This window comes from Thalassophryne amazonica, chromosome 4 (assembly GCF_902500255.1).
Source record: "Thalassophryne amazonica chromosome 4, fThaAma1.1, whole genome shotgun sequence".
NCBI classification, from domain to species: domain Eukaryota; kingdom Metazoa; phylum Chordata; class Actinopteri; order Batrachoidiformes; family Batrachoididae; genus Thalassophryne; species Thalassophryne amazonica.
Window position 1 is genome coordinate 62,399,682 of NC_047106.1, and position 16,679 is coordinate 62,416,360.

General features: G+C 39.5%; 1 protein-coding gene across 3 annotated transcripts in view; it reads right to left on the reverse strand.

Annotated features, from left to right (window-relative positions):
- The window catches only part of srpra (SRP receptor subunit alpha), a 36,447-nt gene that overhangs the window by 5,187 nt on the left and 14,581 nt on the right, over positions 1–16,679 (reverse strand). For 2 of the 3 annotated variants that reach the window (XM_034167993.1, XM_034167994.1), the window contains 4 exons: positions 13,129–13,342; positions 9,833–9,996; positions 9,435–9,533; positions 6,305–7,061 (listed from right to left, as the gene is read on the reverse strand). In XM_034167993.1, coding sequence (XP_034023884.1) covers positions 6,933–7,061; positions 9,435–9,533; positions 9,833–9,996; positions 13,129–13,342 — 606 coding nt within the window. In that variant the 3' untranslated portion in view covers positions 6,305–6,932. Of the gene's footprint in view, positions 1–6,304; positions 7,062–9,434; positions 9,534–9,832; positions 9,997–13,128; positions 13,343–16,679 lie in introns of those variants that run through there. The other variant, XR_004560046.1, reaches the window with a different exon arrangement.

Genomic DNA, 16,679 nt, shown 5'->3' on the forward strand with positions numbered 1-16,679 from the left:
CTGTCGTATAAGTTGGTCAATGGAAATCATAGATGTTCTCGAGGACAACCTTGTGGATGAAGTACTGGAAGTTTTTGTTTTTTTTTAAATACCCCTTCTGCAAAACAAAACTTTGGTGTCTTCACAAAGTGGTACGAGTTTCTGACAGCCACCCAGACAGTTTCTGTCCTGTGGTAGTTCACTGCACATAGAAACAACTCCCTGAGTGAAAGATGTCATTATTTCTCTACAGCCCTAGCTTAATGTGCCTTCTTGTATTAGCGTGTATGCCAGCTTGATTTGAGGAGACTCAAATGAAGACACACGTTGTGATGGAACACCCGCTAAAACATTTTTTGCCATGTGGTGCATTTTCCTGCATAATCCAGCGTACAGGTGCCTCATTGAGGACCCCAGCGACTGGACAGGACACCCACGTATCAGCTTGCTGCAGCAGTTCGATGGTTACTTTTGAGAGTTGGAGGTGGGCCAGTTGTGTGCCTGAGTTGTCATTGTCATCCAAGACCCAAGGCAGGCCCATGGTGGGGTTGATGCAGCTGCAGACTCTATTTTTAACCTGTATTTGTGTGCCAGCAGGTGTGTGCATCATGAGCATCACAATGATGTGACCAATCTCCAAGTCCAGTGGGCATTTTGGGATGTAAGGAGTTCTTGGGCATTACCAGAACAAAACTCTACAAATTCAAAAGCGATGCATTCTTTGGACACAAAGGTGCTGCTATTTAACTTTCTGGGGTCCAGGGAATCGCTGGTGTGTACAGGGTGTTCTACTATATAGTGCAGCTGTAAAGTATTCACAGCACTTCACTTTTTCCACGTTATGTTACAGGCCTTATTCCAAAATGGAAGTAAATTTGTTTTTTCCCCTCTAAATTCTGCTCACAATACCCCATAATAACATAAAAAAAAATTAATTTTTGCAAATTTATAATAAATAAATAATCACATGTACATAATAGGTATTCACACCCTTTATTTAATACTTGATGCTCATTTGGCAGCAATTACAGCCTCAAATCTTTTTCACTATGATGCCACAAACTTGTGGACCTAACTTTGGGTAGTTTTGCCCATTCCTCTTCGCAACACCTCCCAAGCTCCATCAGGTTGGATAGGGAGTGTTGGTACACCACCATTTTCAGATCTCTCCAGAGATGTTTAATTGGATTCAGGTCTGGGCTCTGGCTGAGCCACTCAAGGACATTCATAGAGTTGTCCTGAAGCCACTCCTTTGATATCTTGGCTGTGTGCTTAAAGTCATTGTCTTGTTGAAAGATGAATCATTGCCCCAGTCTGAGGTCAAGAGCTCTCTGGAGCAGGTTTTCATAGAGGATGTCTCTGTACATTACTGAATTCATCTTTCCCTCAATCCTGATAGACTCTCAGTTTCTACTCCTGAAAAACATCCCCACAGCATGATGCTGCCACCACGTTTCACTGTAGGGATGGTGCCTGGTTTCCTCCAAAAATGACACCTGGCATTCACGCCAAAGAGTTCACTCTTTGCCGCATCAGATCAGAGAATTTTGTTTCTCATGGTCTGAGAGTCCTTCAGGTGCCTTTTAGCAAACTCCAGGTGGGCTGCCATGTGCCTTTTTACTAAGGAGTGGGTTCTATCTGGCCACTCTACCAGACAGGCCTGATTGGTGGATCGCTGCAGAGATGGTTGTCCTTCTGGAAGGTTCTCTTCTCTCCACAGAGGAATGCTGGAGCTCTTACAGAGTGACCATCAGGTTTCTTTGTCACCTCCCTAAGGCCCTTCACCCCGATGGCTCATTTTAGATGGGTGGCCAGCACTAGGAAGAGTTCTGGTGGATCTGAACGTCTTCCATTTATGGATGTTGGAGGCCACTGTGTTCATTGGGACTTTCAAAGCAGCAGAAATGTTTCTGTACCCTTCCCCAGAGTTGTGCCTTAAGACAATACTGTCTCAGAGGTCTACAGACAATTCCTTTGGCTTCTTGCTTGGTTTGTGTTCTGTCATGCACTGTCAACTGTGGGACCTTATATGTAGACAGGTGTGTGCCTTTCCAAATCATGTCCAATGAACTGAATTTACCCCAGGTGGACTCCGGTTAAACTTTAGAAACATCTCAAGGGTGATCAGTGGAAACATGATGCACCTGAAATCAATTTAACTGCATGGCAAAGGCTGTGAATACTTACGTACATGTGATGGTGCAGGTTTTTTTTTTAAATTTATATAAGTTGCAAAAAAAAAAAAAAAAAAAAAAAAAAAATTTTCCATATCATTATGGGGTATTGTGTGTAGAATTTTGAGGGGAAAAATTAATTCCATGCACTTTGGAAAAAGGCTGCAACATAACGTAGAAAAAGTGAGGTGCTGTAAATGAATGAATGAATGAAAACTGTTTATTTCGAACATTTGATACAACAACAATTACAAGATAGATCAGTAAAGACAACAACAAAAAAGTTCCTACTGTGTACCCAACATGTCCGAAAAGGGGTAGGGTGAAGCATCAGCTTATTTATCCCTACCCCTTCTTCCCCACAACCAGTAATACCCTTTGCCACATATACACATAGATTCCTACACACCTAACCGATATCAATATATATATATACACATATATATACACATATATATACACAAACATAAATATACACCTACACATACCTACTTACATACAAAATACTATATATTTACAAGCCGAAGCAAAAAACAAAAACACCCTAACCCTCATTACCCTTCCTCCTCCCTATACCTAGAAAAAACCATATTTTTGTACAGCTGTTTGAACTGGTTCATGCTTGGACATTGCTTGAGCCCCACTCCCAATCTGTTCCACATCCTCACCCCACAGACAGAAATACAGAAACCTTTTAATGTTGTTCGTGCCCACTGATGCTTTAAATTAAATTTCCCCCTCAGACTGTAATCCCCTGATCTATTAAACATATTTTTAATATTTGCTGGAAGTAAATTGTTTATTGCTTTATACACAATTTGTACTGTTTGAAAATGAACTAAGTCTGTGAATTTTAAGAATTTGGATTGTAAAAATAGTGGATTTGTATGATCTCTATAGCCAGTATTATGAATAATTCTTATAGCTCTTTTCTGTATTACTGATAGTGATTGTGTTGTACCTTTTATAAGTATTACCCCATACCTCTGCACAGTACTGTAAATATGGTAAAACCAGTGAGCAGTAAAGAATGCGGAGTGAGTTGTGGTCCAGAATGTTTCGCTTTGTTTAGAACTGAAATGCTTCTTGACAGTTTACTTTGTATATGTTTTATATGAGTCTTCCAGTTTATCTTATCATCTATTATCACCCCCAGAAACTTATTTTCATGTACCCTTTCAATCTCTACCCCCTCGACTTGTAACTGAACCTGTATGTCTGTATTACAATAGCCAAATAACATGTATTTTGTTTTACTTAAGTTTAATGATAATTTGTTTCTGTCAAACCATATTTTCAATTTTCCCATTTCTATACTGATCCTCCTCAGTAACTCCTGCAAATCCCCCCCTGAACAAAAAATGCTTGTCATCTGCAAATAATACTAATTTTAATATTTTGGAAACATTGACAATATCATTTATATAAATTAGAAACAGTTTTGGACCCAATACTGACCCCTGTGGGACGCCACAAGCATTGTCCAAGCATGATGATGTATATTCCCCCAACTTCACAAACTGTTTTCTGTTACTTAAGTAGCTTCTCACCCAGTGCAACACCAACCCCCTAATCCCATACTGTTCAAGTTTATTGATTAATATGTCATGATTAATTGTATCAAAAGCCTTTTTAAGGTCTATAAATATTCCAACTGAATGTAATTTGTGGTCTATGGCGTTTGTAATCTCAACTGATTCTATTAATGCAAGTGATGTTGAACTATGTGCTCTGAATCCATATTGACTATCAGTAAGTAATTTATGTTTATTTATGAATTTGTCTAATCTATTATTGAATAACTTTTCTAATAATTTGGAAAATTGTGGAAGCAAAGAAACAGGTCTATAATTTGTGAAGTGGTGTCTATCCCCAGTCTTATACAGCGGCACAACCTTAGCTATTTTCATTTGATTGGGAAATTTACCGGTTTGAAATAAGCTACAGATGTATGTTAATGGTTCTACAATCCATTCAATGACCTGTTTTACCACCACCATATCAATTTCATTTAAATCGGTAGATGTTTTATATTTACAATTATTCACAATGTCTATAATTTCATTTCCATCCACTGCTGTGAGGAACATTGAACAGGGATTTCTTTGAGATTATTATCCCAATCCTCAGGTTGGGAATCGGGAATTTTTTCTGCCAAGCTTGGTCCAATATTTACAAAAAAATTATTAAAACCGTTGACTATATACTTTCCAGATGCATTGTACCTGTAGAAATTTCCCTTCAATGGCTTATCCACAAGATTGTTCCACACCCAGTCATCAGAGTTATGTAGTTATTTATAATTCCGAGTGAAACTGGTTCATGTCTTCATCAAAATTTGTTTTTGTTCCCTGGGAACAAGGTGCAACATGATGCAGAGAATAAGCAGTTGTTAATGTTATTTGGTTGCTTGACTTGGCACATATTTTGTCATAGCTTTAGCCTCAAATGAGAGTTCACAAAACTATTGAGTTTTATCTGTCAGCTATTAAAAAAAAAAAACTAAAAACTTTTGCCTCAATATTTATGTACTCTTCAGAATAAAGCTTTTGGAATTCATGCAGTTGTTTGTGCACTTTCTGACAATGCAATCACAGATATGCCATCACCTTTACAGGTTGTCAAAGGATAGCAGCTTTATTTAGAAATTTTTACATTCTCATAAATTAATGCAAATTTTCAATGTAACTTGTCCTTCGTATTGCACTACCACAAAGTAAAAGGGGCTTTAGACGTGTCCTCAAAAGTAATGCATGATCAGGAAGGAAAACAGAAGCTGTCATCTTGCAAAACTTGTGGCCAAACTAGAAGAACCAAGCACGACTTACAAAATACACAAATTATAAGTGGTAGCTCAGTTAATTGTGTAATCAAAACATTCTCAGCTTTCTGTCTAGAACTGAGCCAGTTTGTGCTGGAAATGAAACATTTCATTTTGCAGATTTGCCTTATTTACAGTAGTGTTCAGAATAATAGTATTGCTATGTGACTAAAGATTAATCCAGGTTTTGAGTATATTTCTTGTTACATGGATAAGGTACCAGTAGATTCAGTAGATTCTCACAAATCCAACAAGACCAAGCATTCATGATTCAAGATTTTGCTAATTTACTAGTGTGCTTGGGGTCACTGTCTTGTTGAAACACCCATTTCAAGGGCATGTCCTCTTCAGCATAAGGCAACATGACCTCTTCAAGTATTTTGACATATCCAAACTGATCCATGATACCTGGTATGCGATATATATAGGTCCAACACCATAGTAGGAGAAACATGCCCATATCATGATGCTTGCACCACCATGCTTCACTGTGAACTGTGGCTTGAATTCAGAGTTTGGGGGTCGTCTCACAAACTGTCTGCAGCCCTTGGACCCAAAAAGAATTTTACTCTCACTCTACAAAATATTCCTCCATTTCTCTTTAGGCCAGTTGATGTGTTCTTTGGTAAATTGTAACCTCTTCTGCACGTCTTTTATTTAACAGAGGGACTTTGCGGGGATTCTTGCAAATAAATTAGCTTCACACAGGTGTCTTCTAACTGTAACAGCACTTACAGGTAACTCCAGACTGTCTTTGATCATCCTGGTGCGGATCAATGGGTGAGCCTTTGCCATTCTGGTTATTCTTCTATCCATTTTGAAGGTTGTTTTCTTCCACATGTCTTTTTTTGTCCATTTTAAAGCATTGGAGATCATTGTAGATGAACAGCCTATAATTTTTTGCACCTGCGTATAAGTTTTCCCCTCTCCAATCAACTTTTTAATCACACTATGCTGTTCTTCTGAATGTCTTGAACATCCCATTTTCCTCAGGCTTTCAAAGAGAAAAGCATGTTCAACAGGTGCTGGCTTCATCCTTAAATAGGGGACACCTGATTCACACCTGTTTGTTCCACAAACTTGACAAACTCACTGACTGAATGCCACACTATTATTGTGAACACCCCCTTTTGTACTGTTTTTTTTTTTTTTTTACTGATCGCCCAATTTCATAGCCTTAAGAGTGTGAATATCATGAATGCTTGGTCTTGTTGGATTTGTGAGAATCTACTGGTACCTTGTTTCTCATGTAACAAGAAATATATTCAAAACCTGGATTAATCTTTTTAGTCACATAGCACTACTATTATCCTGAACACTACTGTATGAATTTTGGCAACACACACACACATATTCCCAAACTGAAACCAAAGCAGGACAAAGACTGATGAGTACAGCAACTGCTCAGACATTTCAACGTTTAATCTGTGTTACCACCATTCTATCCATCCCTGATGAGTCAGTCTACATAATGTGACCAGGCAGGATGATTTTTGTGAACATTAACTGAAAACAAAGAGGACAGGCACTATGGTCACTAAGCTTTCCTCATGCACTGGCAGCTGCTCAAATGTCACCGTGACCTGCTTTTATTTGCATAAAGGTGTGTTTAAAAAAAAAACAGCCTGTAAAAGCCAACAAACTGACATTCAAAGCTGAAATTAATTTTATTGGATCTACAACATTAAAAATACTTGGGCTTTTGTTTTTCCAGATCTGAGGTGCCTTTTAACTCCCCAAAATTTTGAGGTGATGGAAAGCAACACCAGTTCTTTTTGTCATTTCTCAAAGTGCAGACTTTCTGGAGCTGAGCAAATAAAATCCTATGCATGTGTTTAGTTCATTTGGGGGACATGGCTGGAGGATGAGAAATGGAGGCTGGCAGGACTGGAACATTTCAGGTCAGCTTTTGAAGGTGAGCTTCATTGCAACAAAGAATAAACCAATCATGCAGCCGCTCAGGCCTTCATCAGGGCGCTGACCACAGCACGGGCGTTGAGGCTCCGCAGGTCGTTGTAGGTCTGCCCTGTGCCCACAAACACAATGGGTTGACCTGTGATGTAGGTCATGGAGATGGCAGCACCAACCTTTGGAGGAAGAAGGCGGAGTGATGCTTGAGTAAGACCTCATTTCAACACTGCTCAGATGAAAGATTACAATGACTAATCAAAGTGAAAATTAGAAGGGACCCTGAGTGCAACACACAAACCTATATCATAACATATGGTTCTTTGTGAGCTGATCAGTGCAGTGCTGATCACAGAACTTCAGATGGTCCAAAATGATCAGCTACATCTTTAATCAATTCCTCGAAATAGGATTCTAAATTTCACTTCGACATGGGCTATAGACCAAAAGTTTTATCTTTGCTTGTGCCCCTGATGTACCTGCAGATGTCCAAATAGCTGTTTTTGGACCACAACATGATCAGTCATTTACGCCGATACATAGCCCCAATCAAATACTTGCATTTTTCTACACAACAAAAATATAAACGCAACACTTTTGGTTTTGCATGAGATGAACTCAAAGATCTAAAACTTTTTCCACATACACAATATCACCATTTCCCTCAAATATTGTTCACAAACCAGTCTAAATCTGTGATAGTGAGCACTTCTTTGCTGAGATAATCCATCCCACCTCACAGGTGTGCCATATTAAGATGCTGATTAGACACCATGATTAGTGCACAGGTGTGCCTTAAGACTGCCCACAATAAAAGGCCACTCTGAAAGGTGCAGTTTTGTTTTATTGGGGGGGGGATACCAGTCAGTATCTGGTGTGACCACCATTTGCCTCATGCAGTGCAACACATCTCCTTCGCATAGAGTTGATCAGGTTGTCAATTGTGGCCTGTGGAATGTTGGTCCACTCCTCTTCAATGGCTGTGCGAAGTTGCTGGATATTGGCAGGAACTGGTACACACCGGTCCAGAGCATCCAAACATGCTCAATGGGTGACATGTCCGGTGAGTATGCCGGCCATGCAAGAACTGGGACATTTTCAACTTCCAAGAATTGTGTACAGATCCTTGCAACATGGGGCCGTGCATTATCCTGCTGCAACATGAGGTGATGTTCTTGGATGTATGGCACAACAATGGGCATCAGGATCTCATCACGGTATCTCTGTGCATTCAAAATGCCATCAATAAAATGCACCTGTGTTCTTCGTCCATAACAGACGCCTGCCCATACCATAACCCCACCACCACGGGCCACTCGATCCACAACATTGACATCAGAAAACCGCTCACCCACACGACGCCACACACGCTGTCTGCCATCTGCCCTGAACAGTGTGTACCGGGATTCATCCGTGAAGAGAACACCTCTCCAAAGTGCCAAATGCCAGTGAATGTGAGCATTTGCCCACTCAAGTCGGTTACGACGACGAACTGGAGTCAGGTCGAGACCCCAATGAGGACGACGAGCATGCAGATGAGCTTCCCTGAGACGGTTTCTGACAGTTTGTGCAGAAATTCTTTGGTTATGCAAACCGATTGTTTTAGCAGCTGTCCGAGTGGCTGGATGAACATGCTGGATGTGGAGGTCCTGGGCTGATGTGGTTACACGTGGTCTGCGGTTGTGAGGCTGGTTGGATGTACTGTCAAATTCTCAGAAACGCCTTTGGAGATGGCTTATGGTAGAGAAATGAACATTCAATACACGAGCAACAGCTCTGGTTGACATTCCTGCTGTCAGCATGCCAATTGCACGCTCCCTCAAATCTTGCAACATCTGTGGCATTGTGGTGTGTGATAAAACTGCACCTTTCAGAGTGGCCTTTTATTGTGGGCAGTCTAAGGCACACCTGTGCACTAATCATGGTGTCTAATCAGCATCTTGATATGGCACACCTGTGAGGTGGGATGGATTATCTCAGCAAAGGAGAAGTGCTCACTATCACAGATTTAGACTGGTTTGTGAACAATATTTGAGGGAAATGGTGATATTGTGTATGTGGAAAAAGTTTTAGATCGTTGAGTTCATCTCATACAAAATGGTAGCAAAACCAAAAGTGTTGCGTTTATATTTTTGTTGAGTGTACATAATACAGTGCAAGTACATTAAAGTTAATGTAGTGGATATGTTTGACACTAACAGCTCTGTAATGCAGTGAGACAAAAATAAATACACACACAAACCTGCAATCCTGCATCTTTTTTAATCAACATGGGTCTTAATTCCACTTACTGCAACTTTGCAACGATATTCAGTTAATGTATACCCAGATGAAAGAGATTGGACCAGACACTGAACTTTGAGACTGGATCAGGACTGCTCTACTTTAAACTGATTTTTCTCAAAATCAAATCACTTTGTCCTTGGCTGACCCTCAAAACACTCCAAGTTTAGTCCACATTGGATGAAAACTCAGTTTTGCTACCAAATGGTTGGACACACAGGACTGAAACAATCCCAGGATGGACTACTGCATGCAGGTGTAATAAATACCTTGTCATCAATGGTGTCAAACTTTGTGAGGACAATTCCATCAATGAGTCGAGGCTTGTCAGACATAGAGTGATCGGCCAGAGCCTGGTTGAACTTCACCTGAGGAAATATGGGATGCAATTAATTCAGTGTAAACTATAAATAATCACAACAGTTGCCTTCCTGACATTACTTTGTGAAAACAAAAAACAGATGGCTTCCAGGAAATGAACAAGGGCAACAATGACCTCAGCTGGAAAAACTTTAATCCTATAACATTTGATGATTTAGTTGACCTGAATCCTTTTTTTTTTTGTTTTTTTTTTTTTAAAGCAGCATCTTACACCACAAAGTGGAGGTGGGAGGAGTGTCTTTTTAGTGTTAGCTGTCTGAACAAAGTCTGAATTCAACAGACTTACCAGCTGGTCCACTGCCTCGTTTCCCACCAGAGCCTCGCCAACAAACAGCACCAGGTCAGGCATGTTGACAGCAATGAGTTTGGCCAGAGCCGTCATTAGCGGTGCATTGTCCTGCATACGGCCAGCAGTGTCCACCAAAACCACGTCAAAGGCCTGATTGCGGGCTGGAGGGATGAAGCACAGATGGCTTTGGTGTAATTTTAGCACGCAGGCAATAATCAACATAGTGAACACAGCAGCAGTCCCAGATTAACTATATAACTACAATCTGTCATTTTAGAAAATTCCAATTCATTTCGTGAACATGTACCTACATGTTTACTTCCATAGGTTTCCTCATCATGCCAACAGGTGCTTCTAATTAGGAAATAACCCTGTTGTGTCTCATGATTTGTGGACGTTAATGCTGGATTTTATGGTTGCAAATTGAGTTTTAAAAGGAGTTTCACCAGCTCCGCTAACGTGTTGCTGGTAAAACTGATATTTGTGACCATAATCCAGCATCAACATCCACAAATCAAACACAAGGGGGTTATTCCCATTCTAATCCAATTCCATTGTTTGCGCAGTTTGTTTTTCTGTAAGTAATGCGGTCGGCGAAGCTTACTGTAGCAACAGCGTCGTTTCTCTCACTGCCATTATTGACATCTGCGTAGCTACACGGTCAGGGCGCGGAGTAAAGTTCCTGAAGTTACCCTTTAACAGAATATCGCTTAATTTGATGTCCTGTCAATTTGTTCCCAGCCAGCCAAATATTATTCAAAGAAATACATTTGTAGTACCATTCCTTTTCCACAATTGACTGTACAATATTGTGGATGTCTACTTTTTTTTTTTTTTTACTGAGATTGGTAGTTCTATTCTAAGCATTTGTGTACAACAGATTGCAAGAACAGCAGCTTCTAGTGGTCCATGCATTAGTAACTGAACTGTGATTAGATACTTGAGTATTGTCCCACCATACAGTCTAAGTCACCGGTAGTGTGACGTGGCCATATGACTGGTAGCAACACCGGTCATATGCCTTTTCCAAGTCCACAAAACAAATGCTGACTCCCAAGACCCTTACTGAAGGTCCTATAGAAATAAAGTTATCCTGTCACCACACAATGTAGACACCCCCTTTTTTTTTGAGAAGGAAGAATTTTAAATTATAAACTCAGATCTGTTTTGTTTCCCTTTTTGTTTTCCAACACCGACAGTCCATTTTGATTCAGTACTGTTCATACTGCAAAAATATTTAAAACAGTGGACACTTTGTTTTCATTGTTCTTTTTACTAATGGAAACCAAAGTTATACTCTTATCCCCCTACTTTGCTCATTTTACTAAAAAAAAAAAAAAGTTACAATGTGTGACTTAAAACCACAAACTGATCCAAACCTGTGAGTTTTGTGATCTAACACCCCTATAAACAAATACAACCCCTGGCAATAATTATGGAATCGCCGGCCTTGGAGGATGATCATTCAGTTGTTTAATTTTGTAGAAAAAAAGCAGATCACAGACATGACGCAAAACTAAAGTCATTTCAAATGGCAACTTTCTGGCTTTAATAAACACTATAAGAAATCAGGAAAAATAATTGTGGCAGTCAGTAACGGTTACTTTTTTAGACCAAGCAGAGGGAAAAAAAATATGGACTCACTCAATTCTGAGAAATAAATTATGGAATCACCCTGTAAATTTTCATCCCCAAAACTAACACCTGCATCAAATCAGATCTGCTCGTTAGTCTGCATCTAAAAAGGAGTGATCACACCTTGGAGAGCTGTTGCACCAAGTGGACTGACATGAATCACGGCTCCAACACGAGAGATGTCAATTGAAACAAAGGAGAGGATTATCAAACTCTTAAAAGAGGGTAAATCATCACACAATGTTGCAAAAGATGTTGGTTGTTCACAGTCAGCTGTGTCTAAACTGGACCAAATACAAACAACATGGGAAGGTTGTTAAAGGCAAACATACTGGTAGACCAAGGAAGACATCAAAGCGTCAAGACAGAAAACTTAAAGCAATATGTCTCAAAAATCGAAAATGCACAACAAAACAAATGAGGAACGAATGGGAGGAAACTGGAGGCAACGTCTGTGACCGAACTGTAAGAAACCGCCTAAAGGAAATGGGGTTTACATACAGAAAAGCTAAACGAAAGCCATCATTAACACCTAAACAGAAAAAAACAAGGTTACAATGGGCTAAGGAAAAGCAATCGTGGACTGTGGATGACTGGATGAAAGTCATATTCAGTGATGAATCTCGAATCTGCATTGGGCAAGGTGATGACGCTGGAACTTTTGTTTGGTGCCGTTCCAATGATATTTATAAAGATGACTGCCTGAAGAGAACATGTAAATTTACAGTCGATGATATGGGGCTGCATGTCAGGTAAAGGCACTGGGGAGATGGCTGTCATTACATCATCAATAAATGCACAAATTTACGTTGATATTTTGGACATTTTTCTTATCCCATCAATTGAAAGGATGTTTGTGGATGATGAAATCATTTTTCAAGATGATAATGCATCTTGCCATAGAGCAAAAACTGTGAAAACATTCCTTGCAAAAAGACACATAGGGTCAATGTCATGGCCTGCAAATAGTCCGGATCTTAATCCAATTGAAAATCTTTGATGGAAGTTGAAGAAAATAGTCCATGACAAGGCTCCAACCTGCAAAGCTGATCTGGCAACAGCAATCAGAGAAAGTTGGAGCCAGATTGATGAAGAGTACTGTTTGTCACTCATTAAGTCCATGCCTCAGAGACTGCAAGCTGTTATAAAAGCCAGAGGTGGTGCAACAAAATACTAGTGATGTGTTGGAGCGTTCTTTTGTTTTTCATGATTCCATAATTTTTTCCTCAGAATTGAGTGATTCCATATTTTTTTCCCTCTGCTTGGTCTAAAAAAGTAACCGTTACTGACTGCCACAATTTTTTTCCTGATTTCTTATAGTGTTTCTTAAAGCCAGAAAGTTGCCATTTGAAATGACTTTAGTTTTGTGTCATGTCTGTGATCTGCTTTTTTTCTACAAAATTAAACAACTGAATGAACATCCTCCAAGGCTGGTGATTCCATAATTATTGCCAGGGGTTGTAATTGAACAGAATGGTCACTCTTTCCACTTCATTAACAGGTGTTTTTGGTACCCTGTGCAAATTCTTCATACACCACTCAGTTTAACTCAGCTGTATCAAGTGGATCCCAATAATTACATGGAAGAACTTTTTTTTTTTTTTAAATGACTGACACATTTGTTTAAAATCAGACAACATCAAGGTTTTAGCCCCTACCATAGGCAATGGCCTCCATGGCAATTCCAGCTGCATCCTTTCCATAACCCTTCTCATACAGCTGGACTACTTGCCGCCCGCCATGCTTCTCTGGGGGATGCAGAGAGTTGAGCCGCCGCTGATGAGTGCGGAGCTGCTCCACAGCTCCAGCACGAAATGTATCGCAGGCTGCGATCAGGACAGTGAAACCATTCTCTATGAGCCAGAAGGAGATCTGGAACAAAAGACAGGGGTCACACTCAGCTTAAGTAAAATCACAAAATAATATGCATATGTTGTGGACATGAACGAGCGAAGCTCATCAGCATCTCACCATGTCATTTAGGTTCTTCAAACTTTATTTTGAATAAATGCTTCAGGGGAGCATTAGCATGGCAAAATCCGTTCAGCTTCGGGGGGGGGGGGGGGGGGCTCCGCCTTTAAGCATTTTTCTTTATTTGCTTCTCACATGCCTGGAAAAGCTCCTTGCCATCTAACCATGTCTTTTAGGTCCTTCAGACTTTTTTCAGTAAAATGGCTCTTGGGAGCATGACTAAAACCTTTCAGCTTCTGGGGGGCTCCCCCCGACCTTTTTAAGCATTTTCTTTATTTTGCCTTTCAGCTTCTGGAGGGGCTCTGCCCCCATACTCTCCACCTTTTTAAGCATTTTTCTTTTTTTGCTTTTCAGCTGACCACCCTAATTACAGCCCTCTTAACCCCCTGCCACTTTAAACATTTTTTAATGTAGATGTAAATTAATATTCAAAGTTTTCAGCTAGTTGACAGTAGGGCCGCACAATATGGCCAAATTATCGTATCAATATTGTCATGTAAATTGTCAGGTAAATGTCACATATACATGCTGTCTATATTCTTGAGCTGCTTAGGTGGGTAGGGAGAGTTCCCATGGGATTTAAAAAAAAAAAAAAAAAAAAAAAAAAAGCTTTTCAACCTACCATCCCTGGTTCTCAAGACCAGGCACCTAAGTGGCTCGACTTTTTTTTTTTTTTCTTTAAAGATATTTAATTGTACGTTAGTAAACACTAGTAGAGTTCCGCCTTAGATTTGGAATGTATAATAGGATGATATACCTTACTGAATTTTCATATGATATACGATATGACTGATTTGAGAAAGTGCAGCAACAGTGAAAATTAAACGTTCTTAAACAAAACAGTATTAATACCACACTCATTTTGCACTCATCATAAGGTTAGGATACTGTGCCCTCCAAAGTATTGGAACACTTGGAATTTCACACATTTTAATTTGTCTATGTAATTTTAAATACAAGAAATACAAAAAAAAAAGAATTCAAATTTCTAAAACAAAAACAAATCTCTAAAACTTGATAAAACCTGCAAATAATAATTGGGTTTTGTTTTTTTTGCCAGTTTTCTTTAGACAAGTCAGGGATGGAAACATGAACATTTCCAAGTCACTGAATATGTCTTGGACTTTATTTTCATAAATTATGAAGAAATACAAAAGTTTCTTTCACCAAAACATCAAATCTAGGCTTTCATCTCAAATGTACTTTCTGTCAAATTGTTGCTGAACTTTCAGGTCTTTTTAAGAAAATCCTCCTCTACACCACTTCATCAGAAAGCTGGATTTTATATTTTTAAAAAATTTATATCAAGTTGTAGAGATTTGCTTTCAGTTTGAGTTAAGGAAGATAATTTTAGAAAAAAAAAGTATTTGAAATGGAATAAGCAAATTAAAATGTGTGAAATACCAAGTGTTCCAATACTTTTGAGGGCAATTGAGAAAACTTAAGGAGCAGCATCTTACATCTCATATATAGTGCAGCAGATAAGAGAATATTTAGAGTGGAATCCCGCAAATGGTGATAAAACATCAAATTTGGCACAAATAATTCATAGACATGAACTCTTTAAAAAAACAAACTGATTGGTCACTTGAATTTTCAAGAGGCAGCCAGGCAGGAGTCAACTGAAGAATTACACAGGGGTCAAAATCAGGGGTGGCCAACCTGTTCCAGAAAGGGCCAAGAAGGTGCAGGTTTTCTTTGCAGCCACTGATTCCACCAGGTGATTTTACTGATAATATCACTCTGAGCAGATGGAATCAGTTAATCAGTGAAATCACCTGGTGGAATCAGTGGCTGCAAAGAAAAACTGCACCATCATGGCCCTTTCTAGAACAAGTTGCCCACCCCTGGCCTAAATTAAAAGATGCTCCAATCATACAGAAACTACACCACATTAGTTGACTGATCATAAAGATTCCAAAAAAAGGTATAGTTTGAAAAATCTGTGACTGAATGTTATGGAGTTATGAGGTAAAAGCAACAACAATGGTGACAAAGGTCAGTTTCAGTTTGTACAGTGGTCAAAAGTTAAAGTTGCTCCATTAATTTTGCTCCAGCTGTATTTGTGCTGAATTTTATGCTTGTATCACCATTTGAAGGATTGTTTCAGTTATCTGCTGCACTAATAAGCCAACAACAATAAGCCACCCGAATTAAAGGAGAAATGCTGATTTTAACAACCTGGATCTCATTTCTGGAATAAAATACAGTCGTTTACTCACCAATATAAGTTTAGTGTGATTAGAAGTCCATAGTTCAAACGACGTGTTCAGTTCAAATCTGGAGCAAACATTTTTGTGGTACACAGCACAAACTACTGGACAGGAGGAACCTAGCAGTCAATGTGACTCACTGATTTGAAAATGCAGGTCTTTCAACCAGTCGTGTGGTGCCGTGACATGTCAATCATTTGTGTCCAATCAGATTTCAGGAAAGGCCAGTGAAACCCCAGCCTCCGCTCTAGCTCCACCCATGCCCGGAGGTGTTTGACATTTGAACATTTCCTGTTTTACTGTGACTGAAAAATTGGCACTTCCTGTTTGAGTGTGAGCTTGCCACTGAGTTCCTGCGAGATTCCATGGGTTGGGACCAGGAAGCAGAGTTGTAGTCTTACACACCTCTCTGCAGCTTCTCTTCCCCTGCCATCCCCTCATTACCCCATCCCCGTAGAGATGGTGCCTGCTCCCAGACTACCAACCAGCAAAAATCTATTTAAGCATAAAAATTCAAATAGAAAAAATAATATAGCACCTTCAACTGCACCACAGACTAAAACAGTTAAATGTGGTCTATTAAACATTAGGTCTCTCTCTTCTAAGTCCCTGTTGGTAAATGATATAATAATTGATCAACATATTGATTTATTCTGCCTTACAGAAACCTGGTTACAGCAGGATGAATATGTTAGTTTAAATGAGTCAACACCCCCGAGTCACACTAACTGTCAGAATGCTCGTAGCACGGGCCGGGGCGGAGGATTAGCAGCAATCTTCCATTCCAGCTTATTAATTAATCAAAAACCCAGACAGAGCTTTAATTCATTTGAAAGCTTGACTCTTAGTCTTGTCCATCCAAATTGGAAGTCCCAAAAACCAGTTTTATTTGTTATTATCTATCGTCCACCTGGTCGTTACTGTGAGTTTCTCTGTGAATTTTCAGACCTTTTGTCTGACTTAGTGCTTAGCTCAGATAAGATAATTATAGTGGGCGATTTTAACATCCACACAGATGCTGAGAA